Source organism: Crassostrea angulata, chromosome 6 (genome assembly GCF_025612915.1).
Source record: "Crassostrea angulata isolate pt1a10 chromosome 6, ASM2561291v2, whole genome shotgun sequence".
Classification (NCBI taxonomy): Eukaryota; Metazoa; Mollusca; class Bivalvia; order Ostreida; family Ostreidae; genus Magallana; species Magallana angulata.
Genome location: NC_069116.1, coordinates 8,918,375 through 8,941,745, shown reverse-complemented (window position 1 = coordinate 8,941,745; position 23,371 = coordinate 8,918,375). Strand labels below are relative to the sequence as shown.

General features: G+C 33.5%; 2 protein-coding genes across 3 annotated transcripts in view; one reads left to right on the top strand and one right to left on the bottom strand.

The window, feature by feature from the left end:
* The window catches only part of LOC128187131 (uncharacterized), a 6,683-nt gene extending 4,894 nt beyond the window's left edge, over positions 1-1,789 (bottom strand). The window contains exons 1-2 of the mRNA XM_052857349.1: positions 1,689-1,789; positions 105-240 (exon numbers count right to left, since the gene is read on the bottom strand). Coding sequence (XP_052713309.1) covers positions 105-204 — 100 coding nt within the window. The 5' untranslated portion in view covers positions 205-240; positions 1,689-1,789. The remainder of the gene's footprint in view (positions 1-104; positions 241-1,688) is intronic.
* LOC128187132 (polyamine-transporting ATPase 13A3-like) lies at positions 498-23,371 on the top strand. 2 transcript variants are annotated; one of them, XM_052857350.1, is made up of 31 exons: positions 498-615; positions 7,244-7,331; positions 8,104-8,271; positions 8,640-8,695; positions 11,875-11,959; positions 12,238-12,320; positions 12,581-12,658; positions 12,769-12,838; positions 12,945-13,079; positions 13,260-13,461; positions 13,836-13,997; positions 14,105-14,262; positions 14,520-14,708; positions 14,909-14,970; positions 15,304-15,448; positions 15,725-15,820; positions 15,963-16,116; positions 16,376-16,496; positions 16,621-16,745; positions 17,028-17,209; positions 17,759-17,869; positions 17,982-18,061; positions 18,335-18,377; positions 18,526-18,635; positions 19,171-19,267; positions 19,687-19,759; positions 19,946-20,096; positions 20,496-20,644; positions 20,833-20,921; positions 21,320-21,409; positions 21,915-23,371. In XM_052857350.1, the coding sequence occupies exons 1-31, from the start codon at positions 566-568 to the stop codon at positions 22,137-22,139; spliced, it is 3,627 nt and encodes a 1,208-aa protein (XP_052713310.1). In that variant the 5' UTR covers positions 498-565; the 3' UTR covers positions 22,140-23,371. The 2 variants fall into 2 exon arrangements, with proteins under 2 accessions (XP_052713310.1, XP_052713311.1); XM_052857351.1 differs by lacking the exon at positions 498-615 and adding an exon at positions 3,698-3,875.

The window sequence follows — 23,371 nt, the reverse complement described above, 5'->3', positions numbered from 1 at the left end:
CACTACTTTTTAGGGGGAGGGAGACACCCCCCCCCCCCCCCCGATTGGTATCTGTGTAAAAGAAAACAAAATAGATATTTATTCGTCTGTATACATGTACATACTTTCCGCTGTATTTGGTTGACTCAGGATCTGCGTAATTTCATTGTCGTACAATTCGTCTTCAAGGGACCGGAAGTCTATTTCTGTTGACTCACTTTCCATCTTAATTCCAGTTACAAATGGAAGGTCATTTTTTACCTAAACAAAAATTTTTAAAAAATTGCGAGATCAATGTTTACGTCTAAATTAAAATAACTGGGAAATATACTTAAATATATTTTAATAATTAAATGACCACGGAAAAAATGATACATGTTTCTATATTGTAATTTATGAAAACTACTGAGTTTGCCTTCTGTAATAGTTGTTTGTTTTTTTAAGCATCCAAATAAGAGCGGATTGATGAACAGAGGACATACCGAGTAAATTCATATCCGGTACATTATATCTGACGTGTATAATGTTATTATACAGTATTTAGGCCCACTTATGCTCATCTGAATTTTTTCATTTTATTTCTACAATGGATACAGAAGATGATAATATTTTTAAACTTGTGTCTCTGCACAACAAGTAAGTATATATTTACATAGATCTGTAATAAAATCTTAGCTTTATAGAAAATGACAGGTTTTAATCTACACGATCCAGTTCGAACCAGTTTATCGATCGATTGAAACCTACAGCAACCTAAGGAAAATTACGCACTAAGCAAATTAATCATGATGTCAGACTCATTTTGGCTATTTCTTTTATCTATCATATGGTGTACATTAACAATACATTTAGTTACTTTTTCTAACTCTCTTCAATCAATTCATGAAGATGAAAATACATGTATAAACAATAACATTGGTTCATGCGGGATATGAAGATAGCGATCATTGCAGAATTCTTTTTACACCGTGAATCCGCTAACGCAGGTTATGTATTTTTTGACGAGTCGATACCGTCATATTCCGCATGAATCACAAAAAAAACCAACATTTTGTTGTCAAATGCATATTTACAACGCAAGAATAATTCAAATTCACTATTATTTACGAGTTAGAGCTCACAGGGGTGTATCTTCCTATTTTATTATTACGAGACCGTATACTTCGTGGTGCAGATTCAGAAAAATTTTGTCGGAGAAGTATGTCGGCATTTCCGTCCATCTAAATAATTTCTACGAAAACGACCCAAATTGAAGAAATGTTAATTTTACTATATATCGACGGTTCGCTATTGCGGTACTTTTCACTTTCATAAATCACACAGAGCCTTCACGCGCCTCTGAAGAAAAAATAGGACATGCGCTTATCAAGCAGAACGGTAGAACTTCCGCAAAGCCGTTGACGTCAATATTTTGATCGTTAAATTGTATATTGACAAAATCTGTCATAAAAGAAAATAAACGTATATGAAGAGACCATTTTATTTTACATGCCGTACATTATACATTTATTGCATTATTCAATGCGATCACTTTTTGTCATCGCAAGACACCGTCGCCTGATAGGCGTATAGGCCTGCATACATCCTTCCCCGATCGCCGACGCACTTGTTTACATATTTGTGACAGCGCTACATGAAGCGTTTTGCAAAAGCTGACAATTATTGGTTTGAAAATATCTTCGATAAATATACCTATCGTAAAAATTTACCTGAATATTTCCGAACAAGCGAGTATTCCGGCAAATCGGTCACTGTTCCCCGTATTTTGCGAGCGTAAAATTTGTCAATCGCTGCTGCTTTTCACGGGAAGTAACTCGTGGTAGACTCTGCAGAGGCGAAGCACGGGGAATCAATGCCAAATGCTCTTTAATCCTGCATTCATTCTATATCCTTGTTTTTAACTGTTTGTGCGCTTAATCACCTAAGATATTGCTAAAGTCTTGGCTGTTTCACCGCACATGTGCTGATCAAGAATTTTTCCTAGAGGAGGGGGTGGGGAGAGATAATTTTGTTCACCCATCCGATGGGAGGGGATCGGAGGCACATTTTTGGTAGCTTTACTATATATCTGAATTCTCCCTTCTCCCTTGATCAAAAATAATTTGAATGTAAATATGTTACCAGAATTATTTAAGAAATTTCGTTGAAGGCAATTTTTGAATACAGATATGTTGATTGGCAAATTAATTGTTCAACTCGATCACTTTATTGATCAACAAAATTATAATTTCTCATTATGATTAAAAGAGTAAAATAAATAAACAACAAATCACAAAGTAAAAGGAAACTAAATACACGTACAATTAATTCATGAATGAAGTTTGGTACCGTATATATGCACCTATAAAATTTCATTCTTTTATTTGTATAGCAAAACAAATTTTATGTAAAATAAATTAAAGCAAACCACAATGCACTATAAACATGCATAATGTGCATATGCGGATCCAAAAAAAAATTTCCAGGGGGGAGGGGGTGGGGGTCCAACGGTTATTTGAGTTTATGTTTTCCAGGGGGAAATTGTGGAAATTTTATATTGTAATTTTGTAAAAATCTAAATTTGCAGGGGGTGGTCCGAACCCCCCCCCCCCTCTATATTCGCGCATTTGCATGGTTCTACTGGGGCTTCAATCTAAATGTTTTGGTAAATTATCATGTAAACAGAATATATAGGGACCTTCACGATGTGATTTATCAGTGTAGGGGTATCATGAATTTGAAAATGACGTTTGTCACTAGAAAACAAAATTGGAATTAGGAAAAGTCAATGGCAGAAAATTTTAGAATTGTCACGGACAAACAGAAGTGTGAGGAGGAACGGGGCCGGGAGGGTTAGTGTCGGTGTAAAACATGCAACCCCCAACCCACCCCACCCGCCCCTCTGCATTTATAGAGTCTGTAGAATTCCGATGGAAAGATGTAAATTAATTCATTTACTTTTTAAAAATTTATATTATATCAATTTAAAAAAATCATAGCAGCATTAGTAGCATGGCATACAGGCGCCACTTAGAGTGTTGATAATACACCCTCATTTTTCATGAATTTAAAAGAAAAATGCCGGGGTAATTTGTTAAAAAAAAATAAATTAAGTTATATCATATCCAAATTTCGATTAATGTAATCATCATACACGTTTGGTAACTTTGAGAGACTGTACGGTCTTCTACTATAATAGAACCGGCAATATGAAGAAAAAAAACAACCGCATTTATATTTTAGAGAAATCTAGCTAATAACCGTGTAAAGAAGAATATTGGCGAACTGTGCTGCAAGTCAGAGAGATGAGATAGTCATATGCACATTACTTCAGCTCACATCCCATGAATTTATTTATCTCTCTTTTGTTTAGTTCTCACTTTCAATTTGGTAGAATGAAACTGTAGACTGTATTGATCACGTAAAATGGGTTTATACAGAAACACTATGATAACATTTAGGCCTATTTTTCACAAGTTATTTATGCCTCTGGTTTATTATTAATGGGTTAACTAAAAAAAAAAGATTTTGTGCGGTTGGTTAGAATATGATCTCAGTAAATAAATAGTTGGGCAACTATGGCAAAAACATATTTTAAAAAATATATCAAAGCCTTAATTAATAACAATACGTGTATTATGAACTCACTTTTTTTTATCATTTGATCATGTAAAATTTTCTTTCCGGGAATGAATTATCCGTTTTGATATTACTGCCCATAAAACCTCTTCCGGTTTTGAGTAAGAGAAAACGTCAACTTCTGAACTTCAACTTGAACTTTAGGCATATTTCACTCCTTCTTCCCTACATTAGTGAAATTGTCCCCATCTACTGAAAATCCGTAAAAAATGGGTTAATGGACGATTACATGGAATATCTAACGATCAGAGGAATTACTTGAACTGAAAGCTCGAAAGGTAATGTACCAATTCATGTAATCTTATCAGGGATTCAGCTGAAATTAGGGCGCATAGCTACCCTTTTGACTACCCAGCTGCTACACTATAAACTACTTTTTTTTTTAAATTATATAAATGAATCTTATGGTGAAAAACAAAAACAGCGTCTCTATAAGCTTATACAACTTGAACACTGACAGAAAATTAACATTAAATTTTACTTTTTGAATAGAGTTCTTGCAATACTCCCGATGAAGATAAAATTTGGTCATGGACCATCCTACATGTTTTTAGCAGTATGAAAACAGACTAACAATAGGGGTTAAAATGCAGTGTATGAATTTAGATATTGTCATTGTAATATCTGATACATGGCAAAAATTCAAAAATTAAATATCAGAGGTTAGAATGTTGGTGATTAAAATGATAATAACATCATTTTCTAATTGTTTAACTAATTTTTTCAGTAAAAAAAAAAAAAAAGGAAAAAGCAATTGAACACCCAGCAGACTAAGTTACCCCCCCCCCCCCCCCCCCCCCCCCCGCCCCAGCCCCGCCTTCCCCCGAGAAATGATGGTGGTGTTTCTGTAACAAAAACACTGTAACAGATAGTTTATACTCTACCAGTGTGATTTTCAGGGTAATGAATAAAATGATCAGGCAAAGTCAAATGTTGAATGAACCAAGAATTGCGAGTACTAATACTGACGTGTAAATATAACAGTGTGTTAATTCATACTTAAAATTATAAAAACAATAGGTAAAGATTGTCATAAATAGATTGTCTAAATTATTACATATTGGATAGTGATTGTCATTGTAGAAGCAAATTGACCTCCAGCCTTTTTTCAAGAACCATAGACTCAGGAATGTTGTCATTTATTTCCTACATATGAAGATACAATGCTTGGCAATAAAAGAATGCAGAGCTATAAGATATTTTTTCTTATGTATATTAAGTGACAGGGCTTTCTGCATAAATCATACGCTCTAAATGACTTGCACTGAAATGAAGCAACAAAAATTGTTCAAACACCTTGAATGGCTTGATTTTAATGATTCTGCATGCTGTCAATGGATCATTGTTTCTATAACTCAGTAACTTTTATCATATTGATAGATTTTAATTGATTTATCACTTGATATTGTGCATCCATATTATTTAAAATTTATTTTTGTCAATTACCGGGTATAAAATAAGAAACTTGAAAAGCATTTATCAGTAATAAATATGTTGTATTAATGAAATGTAATACCAATTTTCCAATACTCTACTAATCTGTTATAAGAGTACTAGTATTTATAATGCAAGGTTTGTCATACTGTCGTAAGATATTTAATCATCCGGAAAATTTATTTAAAGCAAAGCTCACGTTCACAAAGAAGGGTTGTCATCTAAAACATCATGAAATCTATTTAGGACTGCCAGACTGTTTCACACATAGTTTAATTTGTCAGAAACACAGCTTGAATATGCAAATAAGGTAATAAAAGTATGTACATCTTGATTTATTAATTAGAACATACAGGATTAAACTTACAAATACTGGTCTATATTATGTTTTTTCCTTTTGGTTGATATGATCAAATTTCCTTTTCATATTTGGTCATATCTGTGATATAAGTATTGGAATATAAGTATGAAATTTCCGGAGAATAAAATTATTTTTATATATGTGAAGTGTGAGCTAGCTGATATAAGTGAAATGTGAGATAGTTGATGTTGTCATAACTCTATGACAATGTGTACTCTGTACAATGTACAAACCAACAGGATTTATAGTATACATATTCTATATCTGGAGGTGTGTTTTTAAAATAAACATAATACATGTACCGGTATGTTAAATTCAATCATTCAATTAAATATACCGGTCCTTAGTCTGTATAAATAGTTTATACTTTAAAACCAAAGTCTCCTTCGGACATGACTGCATTGATGGTTTGAAAAATTGAAATGCAAACATAAATAATAAATGACTTTTTACACAGAACTATTGTGTGGAAAGGTTCAGTGAGAGCTCAGGTTGTATTCATTTCTACATACTCATACCTTGATGTCAATTTGTCATTTTTTTTTTTTGGGGGGGGGTACATATAATTGATGTTTGTAATCCATTATTCATATCAAATATTTATAAGAGTAGAAATACAGGTACTCAGATATTAAAGTTCAAATTTCTTTTTTTTTATATAGATTCTAAATCATACTTGGTCTTTATCTTTTAGTACATGTACTTCTTAATTATCAGTAAAAGCAGAAGACTGAATTATAGTTCATGTATTGACACAAGCATATCAACCCAATGACGTTACCTTCATTGTTTTACTATCAATATACCTGTAAGATACCTTGTTCTTTAGTACATGTAGTAAAGTACATGCATTAGAGTAAATATACCTGTACTGAATCCTGCTATACAGTATGTGTTATTATTGTAAAGATTACTGATTTTATTCAATGCTTTGGATCACTGAATGTTGTACAAGGTTGGATGGAGGCATGTTAAGTTGACCTTGGGCAACCACTCGATGTGTCACATGATTAAGAACAAGCTTGGAGAAAAGGAAACTATTTGCTTTCAAAAAATATGTACATACATGTATATTGTCTGAAAATCATAGAAAGTGATTATATTTCTGCATAAAAAGTGGATGGAAAAGTTGTGTAAGGATACTATTAATAAGATATAAGACAGGTTGTGTGGTTCTGATAGACTGCATGGTGAAATAGTACACTATTCAGTAGGTGCAGATTATTTATTTCATATGGTACAATGCAAGTGGTCCAAGGTTTTCATACAATAGTCCATTTTTACTTGTATCATACTATAGTATTTTATGTGGCCTTTCTTTTTCATTTAAAACTTTATTTTTAATTTATTTCATTTAAGAAAAATTATATATTGGATTACATGGTTTCATTGTATGCAATGGATAATTATGAACATATTGTATTACCAAAATATCTAAAGGTACATAAATTTTGAATTTATGTACATTATTATTTATTTATTTTAATTAATTTATTACAAGTAAGGAAAAAGCCTTTTGTTCTATGCATTTACCTGCAAGTCTATCGTGTTTCTGCACAAGGAAGGGGAGTTGGGGGGGGGGGGGTGTTTCTTTTTTACTGCAAATCATTAATATAAAGGCAGATGCTGTAAGATATGATAATGGGCCCAGGTTTTACAGTGATATAAGTTAAATAAAAAAAAAAGATGGATAAAATGATAATAATTAATTTCTATTGTGCAGGCATAGTTTTATTAATGTACCTGTTTTTAATAGTTTCGTGGTTTATCTTTTTAAGTAGAATTAATGGTATGCATATTAATGCAGAATATAAGGTGGAATACTTTTAATACTTAATTGTTTAATTTTAGGGAAAGGATGTTTAATCGGGGTCAGAATGGCTACAACAGATTACTGGCAGATCACACCTACCTCAACAAAGACACCGAAGAAGAATTTGTAAGTGAAATATTATAGTAGATATGTGTACAAGGTCATGTATCAGGAAATGGTCGGTTAATGATTTTTTTAGAAACACACATACCAATTTGTCACAAAGACATGCTGACTGTGTGTGTATGTGTTCCTAATGGCAAGATTTCAGAAAACAAATTTTAGATGAAATATCTTACAATGGGCCTGTTTTTTTTTTTTTAGAGGTAAGTTAACTTTGTATCAGGAAACTGAAAGTAATTAATAAAAATAATTTGTAACAAATGAAAAATCTAGGTAATTAGTGCAAGGAAGAGGATAGCACAACTGTACATATATACATATATTGATATTTAATGATTTAATGACCTTGAAGGCACTGCAAACTTACACCAGTTTGTACATGTACATGCTGTAATCAATGAGTTACAGCTGAGTAGAGCAAACAAAGCAACATGTCACTGACACAACTATTTTTAGACTGTCATATCCTTTGATGCCTTATAATATCCTGATAACTCTCCCCCCCCCCCCCCCCCCATATATGGCTGATAAAGGAGCCAACCTCTAGTGGTCCATCACCATGTCCTGTCAATTACATGTATAAAACAAGTCAATTATATCACTCAAACTTACAAATGTTGTTCAAATGTATGAAATTTATAAAATATATATCGTCACTTTCATTCATTCATATATTTAGTCAGAAGACACAGGAGTTATTCATGTTTAAGAATCTTTGGTTTGCTGTATAGTTTAAATGTTTGTTATTTTCTGACCATTTTTTGTGTGTTGACAGCTGTGCTATGGATACAGGACAGACCAGTGTAAGGAGGCAGTGTTCCTGGTTCTGGTGGTGCTGACCGGGGGCCTGGTCCTCCTGCTGCTACAGTGGCGCCCCCAGATGGTGTGTTACCTGAGGAAGAGGCGATGCTCTCTCAGCCATGCAGACACAATTCTCTTACAGGTGATATAATAGATGACACATGTTACAGTTCTCTGTGTGTGTGAGAGAAAGAGAGACAGACAGATGGACAGACAGAGAGAGAGAGAAAGAGATGCATACACCTAATACTAAATAAGCTTTTTGAGCTATGTTTCGTCCCAGTAATAGCTTTAATGAATGACTGATTTGTTCAAGCTGTTTATACCAGTAGTTTAAACAATAAATTTATTTAATATTTTTACAGATACTGATGTAACATAATTTTCTTTTGACATTGCAATGTTTTCTTATCTTTGTTTATTTTATTTGGACGGTTATTTCTAAACAAATTGATGTAACTTTTGCCAGTATGACATAAATCTATGTCAGCTTATTTTTTCCTTTGATAGGACACATACAAGCAGTACAGCATAGCCAGCATTGAAGAGAAAACCTTTCCACAATCGTATGTATTCATTTGTTTTCAGTGTGAATCAAAAACACAAAACACTATGTAGTTAAATTAGTACATGACCATACAGTGTAGTACCTCATATGTTCAACAATGAAATGCAAAGCATAATGGATTATTGTTATCTTTTTGATAATTGTACTACCAGCATTTATAAACTCTAGAAATTCACTCTGTGCTCTAAAAATTAAGGTATTCATAATTAATTAGCTTACAGGAATTTAGATTATGATAGCAAATCTCAACTTAGATGATTGCAATTTCCTTTTACGTGAAGTTTTAATTCTGTTGTTAAACTCTCAAGGTGATTGTGGACAGTTTGAAATTTCAATGTGGATGAAAGAACATCATATTAAGAATAAAATCACCATGATTCTAAAATTTTGAAATGGTACAGTTTTGAGCTATAAAATGTATGATTATTTATATAAAATTCTTTACTATTAGGTAAAACTTATCAAAAAAACAAAAAAACAGTCATTTTTGAACTCTTGTTTTTCAAATAAAAACAGACATATTGACTTATTTCGATATGATATAAGACAGCTGTATTGTGGAGGAAAACAGATATATAATTATAGCTAGATTTTATCATAAATGTTTTTAAAGACGTACATCACGTTCACAACACTGAGGAGCCCCATCCCCCCTCAATGTAAATTTCTCCACAGAGACTACTGTATAAAGCAAATCTTGACCACAGTTTACATCTAGACTAGTAGATACTTGTGAGTTTAGAGAATTAAAGTTAATAAATCTTTGGTTTTATGTTAACCAGTAGACAATGTGGCAAAATTATGTATAGAGACAAGGGGTTGCAGTCTAAATTACTTGAAATAAAGCATTATATTATTTATTTAGGCCTGTTTGATACAGCTAAAGAAACCATTGTGGCTCACCCACAAAACAAACTGATTTCATGTACACTGTTATAGAATTTTTTGAAACCTTCCCTGATTTTTCCAATGTGTTACTGAACAAATAGAATTCTCTTCCATTTCTCCACACAGCTGTCAATTTCTGTAAGTTTGTAGAGTCAGTCAGTCAGTCATCTTGTGCATGCTATCTATTTATATTCAGAATTATTTTGTTATACCTTGTCAATATAATCACACAGAGCTTAAGGTCAAGATCTAGTAAATGATTTCAGACTGTCTTTTTGGTGCTAGAACCATTATGACATCATAATTGATCTGATGAATCTTTTCCCGTATTTTAAGGCTTTAAAGGAATTATGTAGAAAATAAAACAATATTTTGACATTCTATATTTAATCACGGGAAATTAATCCAGGTACCTATATTCGATTTGACATCATTTTAAAGAGGAGGTCAAGAGCTTGTTTTAATGCCGTTTTTGGAGAGACTGTAGGCAATCTAGATCTGATATATTTCATCTGTCAAAAATGGACAAAACTCTGAGATTTGTTACTTAAATCCTTCTTATTTCATAAAAATTGGTTGCTTAAAACATGATTTTCATTGTGTTTACCAAAGATTAAAGCCCCGGTACACCCTATGAAACAAAGATATTGTAATGAAGCATTAATGAAAGAGTTAATATCTTGAATTTCATTGACCTGTAGGCACCTTTCATTTACTAGATCTTGACCTTAATTTAGTTTATCTGCATAAATTTAACCTTTGTTTTGATAAAGCTGTCTTTAAGTTGCGCATTCAGAATTTTAAGGTTCTACTCTTTATTTTGAAGGCAGATTTTGCAATAAATGTTCTGACTTCACTAGGCTAGAAATGAATGGTATTCAATGAAGAGAAACTGTCAGTACTACTTATTGAAATTTTTGAATTGGCAACATATCACGTAACTTTGTTTTTAAAAAGAATTGAATCAGAATAAAATGGATACCTGGATTACAATTTTACCGGATACAAGTAATATTTTTGCACTGTGATTTTGACTTGAATAGGCCAATTTGTAATTAACAGTATTACCATCAGTAACCAGCAATATTCAATTAGATCCAAAGAATCTCTCTGTTTTGTAGACTTAAGCTGAAAAAATAAAGAAGTAATATGAGGGTTTTTATTAACTAACACTAATGCTGAATAATATCTATTTTGAGTTATTTAGCATATTTCTTGAGAAATATTCTAATTGTTACATCCTTGGAAGTACTGGACTGAATAATCAGGTAGTTTTAATGTTGAACTCAAATATTGGTTCCTCTATATGTTTATACCAATTTGGAATTATTATTTTCACTTATTCAAAAAGATTTTATTGTTTTGTAAGTGAACAATTACCTAGCTGCAACTAAACATGTTGGTCTGATTCTCTTTGGGTTGAGGTAATTAAGATAACAACTGGACTACTAATCATTATTGGTGTATATATTGCACAGGTGTATGCTGGTTAAAATCGCTTGGAATTGGTGGCGAACTTTTGCTGCAGTCAGATTTTTTAAAAGCAATGCAAATGTATAGAATATGTATGATTACCAGTATGTTATGCACAGCAAAAAAGGCCTTGATTTATTTAAGTCACTCAACTTGATATTGTAATTGGCTTTAGATTAGTTTTACTAAGTTTGATTTCATGCATTCAAGACTTTGCAAAAATATATCATGATGAACTTAATTCTCTATTGGGATTACCTGCATATGATTCTCTGTTTCTGGGGTATTATGAGCTACATATTTATTTATGGTTTTTAAGTACTCATCATGCAGGGTCCCCAGGAATTTAGTGAAAAACGAAATAAACTTAAATGTTTTGATTACTCAGTTTGTAAAGCGTGTACAAATGGGCTCTGAGCTATAGCAAAGGAATAGGAAACAAACAACGAACAGATGACTTGTAGATACCTGTACCACATTGGGTACCATAGTCACATATTTTCCTTCTTTACATCTAAAAAACAGTGTTTTTATCTGTATAATTATGTTTGCATTATTTTTTTAAACACTGACCTGGGCAGTATATGTGTTTAAGACACACCAGCTTCTTTTTCCATTTTGTTATTATGATAACTACATGTATGTGATCATTTAAAGATCCATAGCCAAGTTCAAGTAAAGCTATGAAAATCATAACCTTTTTCTGATATCCCTCGTCAAGTGTTGCAGATGTACGTTTTCAAACTCAACATGGTATCATATACCAGTACTTGCTCTTATCAAACATGATTATTTCTGTACTATCATGGACTTTAGGAAGGACTTTGTGTCTAGTGGCACACAAGCTGTGGACTCAGACTATGAAAGTCCAGCGGACACCAGTGGGCTCATAGTGTCTCAGGTTAGAATCCATAAAGCTTTATTTTTGAGGACAAATAGATGAAATACCAATTTTAATCATTTTTCTATTGCGTTATCCACTCTAATTTTTTTCTGTCAAAACAATTTATTAACCAGGGCATTTATATGTCCCAGTAAATTGTATATAAAGCAAATACCAAACCACAGTTTTGAAATTCAAGTTTGATTTTATCAATTTAAATGTAATTATTATATCAAGCAGACTAAGGATTCTGATAAGCTTTGTGAAGATTAAACTACATGTGAATTTGGTTGCAGGAAGAATTCAAGCTGCGGTACTTTGACCATCAACATGTGAGATATTTATGGGATAGGGGAAGCCAAGTCTTCTCAAAGCTCAAGTAAGACTTATTGATACTTACCAAGAATCGTTGATAGTGACTTGCATAGTATTTTATGCCCTGGTGATAGAAATATAGAGAGCTGTTGCTTTTGGTGAAAATTGAAGACTTCATTAAAGGTTACTGGTAAACTAAGTTCAAGGTCAAAGGCCAAAGTAGAGAACAAGGCTTCACACACAGATTTTGTTATAATTACAATGAGAGTTAAAAAAAATACCATTAAATTGGTTACTCTACATATATTATCTTTTTTTCTGCAGAGATCTTTCTGAGGGAACCAAATGTGTAAATATCCAAGAGAGTTTCTATGGTTTGAGTGCGAGAGAACAGAATCAAAAGTAAGGGGCACCTGTCCACACTGTTTATGACAGAATATGTACCAGTGCATGCACCTTATTTGCCTTGTATGTCTGTTATCTATGAGTTGACTTTTTTTTTTCATTTTTAGACAACTTGTTTACGGAGAAAATTCAATTGAAGTAGAAGTGAAATCATATTGGAGACTCTTCATAGAGGAGGTAATTTTGCTTGGAAGTGTTACATGTATAATTTTTTTGGCAGATATCTATCATGGCTGGTTTAGTTTTAGCAGATTTACATTATAAGCATTTGCTTATTTTACAGGTGATGAACCCATTCTACGTGTTTCAGATCGCCAGCATTATTCTCTGGCTCTGTGACCAGTATTATTACTATGCTGCGTGTATTCTCTTCATATCTCTCATGTCCATTGGAATCTCACTGTATGAAACCAAAAGAGTGAGTGTATAAATAGATGTTTGTAATGTTTGTCATTGCAGTAGTTTGAAGTATTTTGGAACAAGCTATGCTGTAAATCAATCTACCTAAGCAGAAATTTTCAGGCCGAACAAAGTTTCAATTGAATAGAGAGAATATGTACATTGCGATTTACTATTCAGAGACCTGTTTATTTTACAGCAAAGTAAGACGCTACATGACATGGTATCCACCCAGGCCCAAACCATCAGTGTGTGTAGAGGGGAGGAGGTTTATGAGGACGTACCCACGGGGAAGCTTGTCCCTGGGGATGTTATCGCAATCCCCCAGCACGGCTGTGTAATGACCTGTGATGCAGTACTTATAACAGGGACATGTATTGTCAATGAAAGCATGCTTACAGGTAAAGGAGAGGAGTTATTTTAGAATGTTTTCATTAGTGTTCTGCTTTTACTCTTACTTAGCATTTCCATGAAGTCATCTAGGTAGAATTACATTTTGCCCTGTCAAAAGAACAGAAGAGATGCTTAGGAGAGTTTCTGTATTTTATATTATTTTCTTTAGTAAAAAAATCAGATATCGGTAAATTAAAAATCTAAAAGCTAAGGCTAAAAGCAGAGAGTTTAAAGATTGCATATTTTTTATGTCATTTATTAGAAGTTAATAGAGTTTTAATTGAAACTTTTGTAGTTGCAGAATTAAGAAACTCCCTGTTTATTTGCTGTATCCCACTTTTACATTGACAACCACTGTAGAGACATGATTCTCTGTTTACAGGTGAGAGTGTGCCGGTAACCAAGACGCCGATGACCCACCAGGAGGATGAGGAGGTGTACTCACCGGACAACCACAAGAGACACACCCTTTTTTCCGGCACACATATACTGCAGACCAGGTTCTACGGCAACTCCAAAGTCAAGGCCGTTGTCGTGCGAACAGGTCAGATATTACGGGCATGTGTTTTCATCATTCAGAGATAATTTGAAGGTCTAATCTTGCATTTAGAGTTTATTTTTTTTCTCTACGGAATGATATTTTCTTTTTAGGCTTCAGAACTGCCAAAGGAGAACTTGTGCGAGCCATACTGTTTCCTAAACCTCTTGACATGAAGTTTTACAGGGATGCGATGAAGTTCATCCTGTTCTTGGGTTGTATGGCTGCCCTTGGAATGACCTATAGTATCATCATCTATGTCAAGCAAGGGGTCAGTACTAACTGACACAGGGAAATCTGTCTGACTAGTTACTAAAAAAACATGATGGCATAAGAGTTAACACTTAAAAATCCATGTTCATGTATTAGGGCATATTGGAGAGGAATTATTTTATTCCCCTTGATATTTTTTTTTACAATAGCAAAATGATTTCATTACATACTTTCTATGATATTATTACATGTATGAAGATTAACAAATATAAAGTTGGAACTATGTTAATCATAATTAATTGGTTTCATTTCTAGATTTATCCCATGAAGATTGTAGTCAGAGTTCTAGATATCATCACCATTATTGTTCCTCCTGCTTTACCGGCAGCCATGACAGTAGGAACAGTGTTTGCGCAGAGTCGTCTCAAGAAGAAGGGAATCTATTGCATTAGTCCCCCGAGAATAAATTTCTGTGGGCGGCTAGACGTCTTCTGCTTTGATAAGGTAGGATAGATAATAAAATCTAATAAAATGTGCTATGTTTATTATTGTTGTGAAAAAAAAAAAAATAGCACCAATGGTCTTTAGCACCAATGGACTGTATTCTTTATGTTCATTCAATGTCACAGATTTTTTTGTATTTGATGTTATAAATATCAATTTGAGAGATGAAAAGCTTTGTGTGATTAAAAGTTATATTGTAGACTGGTACACTGACAGAAGATGGTTTAGACATGCTAGGGGTACTACCCATAAAGAACGCAGGGTAAGTACTAGCATATATTTTGTTTTCTTTTGAAGAGGGATAGATAGATATGGGGAGGAGAAACTAGAAAATAATATGTCAAGAAATTTCATGCTGGAGAATTAACATGAAGTTTGGGTTATTTTTAATTATAAAAAAGTAATCAATCAACAGCAAATACATGCCTTTATTTTTATAAATGTTCACTATTTATGAAAGCTATGCATGAAAAATATTTCAAGCATTGTAGATCTTTAACATACAGTTCGTAATGTTAAATTTTGAAATGGATGATGAAAAGTTTCTGTATGTTGTGTAACCCCTGTGATCTAACATCAGTTTTGTGTCTGTTAGGTTCTGTGGGGTGGTGGACGACCCCTCCACTCTAGAGGTGGGCCCTTTTCTGACCTGTATGGCGACATGTCACTCCCTAACGGTCATTGACGGAGAGCTGTCTGGGGACCCCCTGGATCTCATCATGTTTAACTCCACCAAATGGGTACACTTCTTTACTCCACTGGAAGCAATGATGAAATGGTTTATAAATAAACAAATCTTATTATTTAAAAGATATTTTTATATCTGAGCTTATATATAATTTAAACTTAGGTGCTTTTATGTTTTATAAATTAACACTGCCTCAATATAATGATAAATCAAAGCAGTCATGCACAATATTGTGTAACTGTATGAGTACAGATACATATTTATCAGAAAATTTCTTGTTTACCTTACTGATATTATTGGAAAGGCATGTTGTTGAACTTTTTGGCAGGTGTTAGAGGAACCAGGTAAGGACACCAGTAAGTTTGACACCATTATGCCAACAGTTGTGAGGCCCTGTACCAAGGATACCTTTACCTCATCTGAGGTGAGTCCCAGACATTACCTTTATCCAAATTAACTATATGTCACTGATTTAAAGAAACAAAAAATTGTGTCTTCCTAATGAAGATATTACATTTATGCATCCATCTTTCTTGCACAGTCAGAATACTGTCTGTATGTTGTAGAACCCGTTTGAGGTTGGCATTATCAGACAGTTTACCTTTTCCTCATCGGTGCAGCGGATGAGTGTGATCACGAGGACGCTCAGTGAGGACGGGATGCAGCTCTTCTGTAAAGGAGCACCGGAGAAGATAGCCTCCCTCTGTCAGCAAGATACAGGCGAGTCCTCAGATCCAGACAAATAGAAGGGCCTTTCTAACCTCCAAACAATAAAGGGGGGATGATCCCTTCTTCTATACAAATACATGTATTAGGGTCTTGAATTCAGCTATTACAGTTAATCTACTGTGTACAGGGTTATTATCACCCTCTCAGAGTGCATATATTTTGCACAGTAATCATAGAAAACATCCTGCACTAATTTGAAATTGCGAAAATTAAACTTCATTGTTTGATATTTCTGTATTCCCTTTTTCAGTCCCGCATGAATTCCATGACATTTTACATCGCTACACAATTCAAGGTTACAGAGTCATTGCATTGGCCCATAAAAAAATGGATCCCAAGCTGACATGGCATCAAGCTCAAAGAATATCTAGGTAAAAAAGATACAGATTGAATATGTCATTACTGTACTCTTATAAAAGTATTCCATTTTTCTTCTTGACAAGTTTATTAAAAGTTTATTGAGGAATTGTATATACAGTGTATCTGCCATTTTAGGGATAAAGTGGAATTCAACATGACATTCCTTGGGATGATTGTTCTACAAAACAAACTCAAACCTGAGACAAAACCAGCCATCCATAAACTACGGGAGGCAAGAATCAGGACTGTCATGGTAACAGGTAAGGTTCTATGGATCTCTAACAGAACTTCCTTTCACAACCAAAAATCAAGATAATTGCAGGTATTTTGAAAATGGAAATCTGTTGGCATAGATATAAATTTTAAACATGAATTGCAGATAAATAACTGATGCTTTAACCTTTTGTGCTACACATTTAAAGAGCAAGATTGTGAGAGAAAAAATTATGAAGTTTAAGTATCTTTCAGTGTTCATCTTGAAAAACATCACAATATGGATTTGTCTATATTTTGTCAGCTATTTAAAGAAAATGTCTTTTAAGGTGACATGATCCAGACCGCTATCAGTGTAGCAAGGAATTGTGGGATGATCCCCATCAAGGACCGAGTGATCATTATTGAAGCCTCTCCCCCAGACGCTCATGGTCCGGCAAACATTAAGTGGGTCACCGCTGAGACACCGGACGAGGGGACAGATTACTACACGGACTCGGATTACTTGGAGGTCAGAGTTCATGCTTGTAACTTGCTATATAAATGTATCAGTGTGTTTAAAATGTTGAGCTTCTAGGTATGCTGTGATTTTTTTTCTAATTAAGGCCATGATTTTTTAAATGATTCACTAAAATTCACAGTTATGTGATTGTAGGCTAATAGATAATTATTCCTACTGATAAAAGTATGTCACATTTCTGACTTCAGTGATTATTTTTATTTTATGGATTATTTTTATGAAAATTGGTGTTTATACAAGAGTGTGTAATATATATTCTAAGAGTTTTAGAAACTAAGGAGCAGTTGCAAAAAGTAATCAGGTATCTGAAAGCAAACATATTAGTTTTCAACTGATAAAGTTGATGTTGTTAAAAAGAATCATAATGATTTATTTTCATTTTCCTAACTTAAAAAAAAATTGACTAAGTAAACACTTTGCATGCATACACAATAACATTGAAAGAATATGCACATTTTCAGTATTGGCCATTTTACATATTTATCAGTTATGTACTCTTTTTCATTCAAAACCAAAAGAGTGTGTGTTGCTTGATTGCAGGATGTTCACATTGACTTGGAGAATCCCCACAAGATGCACAACTTTCACTTTGCTGTCAGCGGCCAGGCCTTTGCAGTACTTACTACGCACTTTCCAGAATACATTCCAAGGGTAATATGGGGGATTTTTTCTCTAGAATAACAAGACATTAAAGAAGACCTTAATCCTGATTACTTATGATAATTGCAAATGCATTGATGATATTTCATCATTCTGATTTCAGGTTGTGGTAAAGGGGACGGTTTTTGCCAGAATGTCTCCCGATCAGAAGCTTCAGCTGATTGAGGAGTTACAGAACATAGGGTACATACATAAACTGTACAGAGCCCATTAAAGGCACATTGTCTGATGGGTTCTGTTTATTATAATCTACTCTATAACTGAAAATGACGTACAGTAAAAACAAACAACCTCTGAGTCATAATTTTCTCAATTCATTTTTATTGATTTTCTGTGCCCCACACTTGTTGGTAAGTCTGACATCACAGGATTTATTCAGATTTAGATGTGTGAAGTATTTATCTGCTTGTGTGAATCTAAGGAGATTTTTAAAGCAGTCTTTTGAATCATTGCTAGGTATAATGTTGGCATGTGTGGAGATGGTGCTAATGATTGTGAGGTGAGTATGCTGACTGACTGGCACAAAATGATTCAATTTATCAGAGTAAAATCTGTCATTTAATACTCCATTGTCTAAACATGGTACATGTAACACCTTTCACTAATTGTCCCATCAATGATCAGTGTGTTGGTTTGTTTGTATGTAGGCCTTGAAGGCAGCACATGCGGGGATTTCCCTGTCGGAAGCTGAGGCCTCTGTAGCAGCTCCCTTCACTTCCAGCATTCCAAACATCGAGTGTGTCATACGCATCATGAGGTGAGATTTGATTGATTATAAACATTATATGTGTGTATAAGTAAAACACGGACAAAAGATGACTTATATTCTAATTCCCAAGTTCAACCAAACATAAATTATATATAAGATAAACACAAACACAAAAATTATAGGATGAGCTCGCATGTGTGAGTGCAACAGACTTTTGATAACAATAAAATTATGCAATGTACATGACTCTCGTTACTTTCATACACTCATTATAAAAAGAGGAAAAATCCATGTAAAACAAAACTGACAATTTAGTAAACATTATGGTTTGTGAGGTCTGGGTGGGGATAGTCTGTTGCAAAGAGATATTGAGCTTCTAATGATTTAAAACCCCCTGAATTCTACTTTATAAGTGTTCAAGTCATGCAAAGCACAGATTCACCCTATTCACCCGTTAACATTAATATAACAGCCAATCAATATGCAATATCGACATGCCCACTTAGTTCATAACAAATGTGTTTTCCATAACTTTTATAAATAGATCACAGAAATGCTGATCTCAGTCTGATTTTTATTACAGGGAGGGCAGAGCGGCCCTTGTGACATCCTTCGGCTGCTTTAAGTATATGGCTCTCTATAGCTTTATTCAATATGTCTCGGTTCTGATTTTATATACAGTAAGTATCAATTTCTATTTTCAAGTGAATGTTAACCAAAACCATATCTTTAAGTAAAGTCCATTAAGTTGGTCCTCGACACACATTTATACATACTGACTGAATGTATTGAATGGTGAGGAATAGTATGTGATTTCAGTTTGACTTGTCTTTGAGTAATTGATCTATAACATTCTGTGATTTCAGTTTGACTTGTCTTGGAGTAATTGATCTGTAACATTCTGTGATTTCAGTTTGACTTGTGTTGGAGTAATTGATCTGTAACATTCTGTGGTTTCAGTTTGACTTGTCTTGGAGTAATTGATCTGTAACATTCTGTGGTTTCAGTTTGACTTGTCTTGGAGTAATTGATCTGTAACATTCTGTGATTTCAGTTTGACTTGTGTTGGAGTAATTGATCTAACATTCTGTGGTTTCAGTTTGATGCCAATTTAGCTGACATGCAGTTCTTATATGTGGATCTTGTCATCACAACCAGTGTTGCTGTACTCAGTAAGTCAGCCATTAGAAATCAATCAAGTTCAAATGATTTGCCTTATATACATGTAGCCAGACCTTCTTCCTTTTTTTTGTTGAAAATTTACTCTTTACATTTAGAATTCATCCTACTCAAACCAAATATACATTGTACTGGTATGTGTTGAGAAAACTGTAGATGAATTTGTTTTTTAATTACAGTGGGGTATTCTGGTGCCTACCATAAACTGGTTCCTCAGCGACCTCCAGGGAGTCTGGTGAAGCCCAGCAACCTGCTGTCAATCATCGCCCAGATCCTGCTGGTCATCATCTTCCAGATTTCAGCCTTCTTATACCTGCATTTTCAGCCATGGTAGAGCACTTCTGTAACTTTGTGTATGGAATTAGTCAAAGAGACAAGAACATATAGAAGAATTAGTAAGGGGTACAAAATGTAGTAATAGGACCAATCAGGAAATATACTCTGATAAAAATTAGGGAGGACAAATTGAGTCTTCACTGCTATATTACATCTGTTGTAGAATCCTAATTTAATGTATGGAATTAAGATATGTATGAAATCTTGAGAAGCACATCCTGCAAATTTTCAAATCCCACGTTTTTTCTGACACTTTTGAGTTCAGTACTTGCATATGATCAGGTCTCTACAGTAACTGTTAGTTATCATCAAATGAAGAGATGAAGGTATACATCAGTCCATGTCAATGGTGTGTGTGTGTGTGATTGAGATTTGATTGATGTCTTGATATAGGTATAAACCAGCGCCCAAGAATCTGGATGCTGACAATACCCACTGCTGGGAAACCACTGTGATATTCCTGGTCTCCACATATCAGTATATAGCCTCTGCCTTTGTCTTTTCAAAGGGGCCGCCATTCAGGGAGCCCATTTACAAAAATGGTATAGTTTTGTTTATCAATATAAACTTGAAAATATTTTACTTTATTTGCACAAGTCGTACAACAAGAAAAGAAACTATGTCTTGCTATGTATAGGTTTTTAATAGGATATCAGAATTTTTAAAGAAATATATCCAGTCATTTTGTGTAACAGCTGATAGCTAAATAGTGTACTATGTTTATTTTCAGTGCCTTTTCTGCTGACACTGTGTTCATTGTTTGCTTTCTCCACTTACCTGCTCATGTTGCCATTCAAACCCATATTGGATTTTTTCAATGTAAGTTATTAGTTTTGCAAACTCCCCTTGCCCTTTTATTTAACATGCTGTTTATTTCTCAATTGTTCTTAATAAAAGATTGGAATATGTTTCGCATCTTTAGGACAATGACTTCAACATATTATTACTTCAGAGTTCAGTTTCCCTATATTTCGACCATATATTTGAGAAGAAAGAAAAGTCTATGCATCAAATTGACCAATTTTATAAACATATTTGATGTTTCAATTACAACATTTAAAAAAGAGTTACATACATGTATACTTGTTATAATTTATATGGTGATATACTTCCTCCTGATATTGTTATACCGTTATTTTCATTTAGGTAGATTGTTTTAATTTGTATTTGTGATCATTGTCAACTTATTTATTTGTGCTTTCTTTTCATTGACACAGTTGATGGAGCTACATACTAAGTCAGTTGAGTTTCGCTCAGTTCTCTTGGCATTCTCTGTGGGCTTTATATTTGCTGCTTGCCTTTTGGAGGTAAAACTTACTGAACATTTTTAAACTTTCTCTCTATAGCTAAGTTGTTGTAGGAAAACATGACAAGTGCACCATTTTATGCCCCTACCAAATAAAATGTGGAGGGCCATTATTTTACTATTTTACACTAGAAGATGAAAGCCTCTTGTGCTATACCTTCATATGTTCTTAGCTGAGACTCGTGTTGACATTTAAGTGATCCTTTTCAATCAGACTTTTTCTGAAGAAAGTAAATGTTATTATTGCTGTTATTGTTGAGGTATTGTGTTTGGCATAAACAAAATAAAATCCTTTTCACTGAAACCAATGAGATAATTTCCAGACGTGAATCAAAACTCAAAGTGACTTCTGTAACGTCCAAGAGGAAATAATTATGAAAAAAAAATAATTTTAAAGCCAGGAAATTCTAATAATCATATGAATAGTTGAAAGTCTCTCAGATTGGAGGGAGGAACTTTCAAATACCGTAGATAATTAACATTGGTTGTTTCCATCTTATTTTCAGTATTTAATTATGGATGTGAAGTGCACCAAAAAATGTCTCGATTCCTGTTCTCACTGCTGTGGTAATGGAGATGAAAAGAAAGACCACTACAGAAAAATTCAAAATGAAATACAGCTCAGTAATTGGCCACCAATTGGTCAGGTGACTTATGCTTCATTGAATGAGCCTCATGTTGAAATAGAAGAGGAGCTAATGAGGTCACAAGGTGCAATTCTAGTTAATTGATGAAGTGATATTTTAAGAATAGAATGATATTGATATTTCTAGCCTAACAATTTTAGCAATACAGTGTAATAGGTTTCCTATTTTGGTGCTGTGTGAACTACTTGTACTGTGAAATACTCTGTCAATTGTCCATTTTTATATTGTGAAATATGTGACAGCTTAATGTTGAGAATGTGATTTGTTATTTATTTGTTTGTTTTTTTGTTTTATATAATGTTGAAGTTTTGTGTCTGCAACAGACCGAAGAGGGATATTTAAATGAAAGTTGTACTAATGAGGGAATGTTTTAACAATCTAAGTGGTGCCTAAATTAACCGGTCCTCTTGTAACCGTTTCTTGGCATTAATTTAAATTTTATACTTGTATCAATATGGTATATTTTATAACTTCTGGGAAGTTGTTGTTTAGCTTCCAATGAGATATATATCTCAATTTGTATAAAACGGTTATCAAGATGTGATAAAATTACAGTAATGAAGATTGAATCATAATTACGTATTAGATTATTAGACACAATGCATATTAGAATACATGTATCGGACCCAGTCTGATAATTGCTTTAGAGATAACTGGACAGAATGAAACTGTCTTCCACTCCAGGTAATAGTTGGTTTCTGAAGACAGTTGGGAATCCAATGGACAGTAGTGATAGACTGTAAATTATGAACAAGAATTTTACAAAATGTGGAGATGTTTAAGATACTGAATATTTATACTTTATTTTTATATACATTGTATTATTTTGCATGTATTTTTGTAGGTTTTTGTTTCATTCAAAGTTAATACTCCACAATGAAAAATATGAATAAATTAAATATGGCTTTGCTATGTGAACAAATTTAAGACATTCCATTTCTACAGATAATACGAGTATCCAGTGCTTTTTGTAACATTGCTTCACATAATTCACTAACAAATATATGTATACTCAATTGTATGTTCTACATTTTATTTACTTTTTTGGTTACCTTGTTTTTAATTGGAGCTTGGTATTTACATAATTGTATCCAAAATTTGTCAACAAAGATGTGAATTGCATGCCATTGTGTTTGACCAAAATTGATGATTCTAATTTATGAACGATGATTTTAAATGATAAGAGACAGCTATAGAGGAAGCGTGTGTTGTACACATGTATTATGTTGTGTGATGGTCACACAGATCTGTTGTAACGTGTATTTGTTATGTACAGTATAGAATTATTGGGAGAATAAATCATTGCATTCAATGGA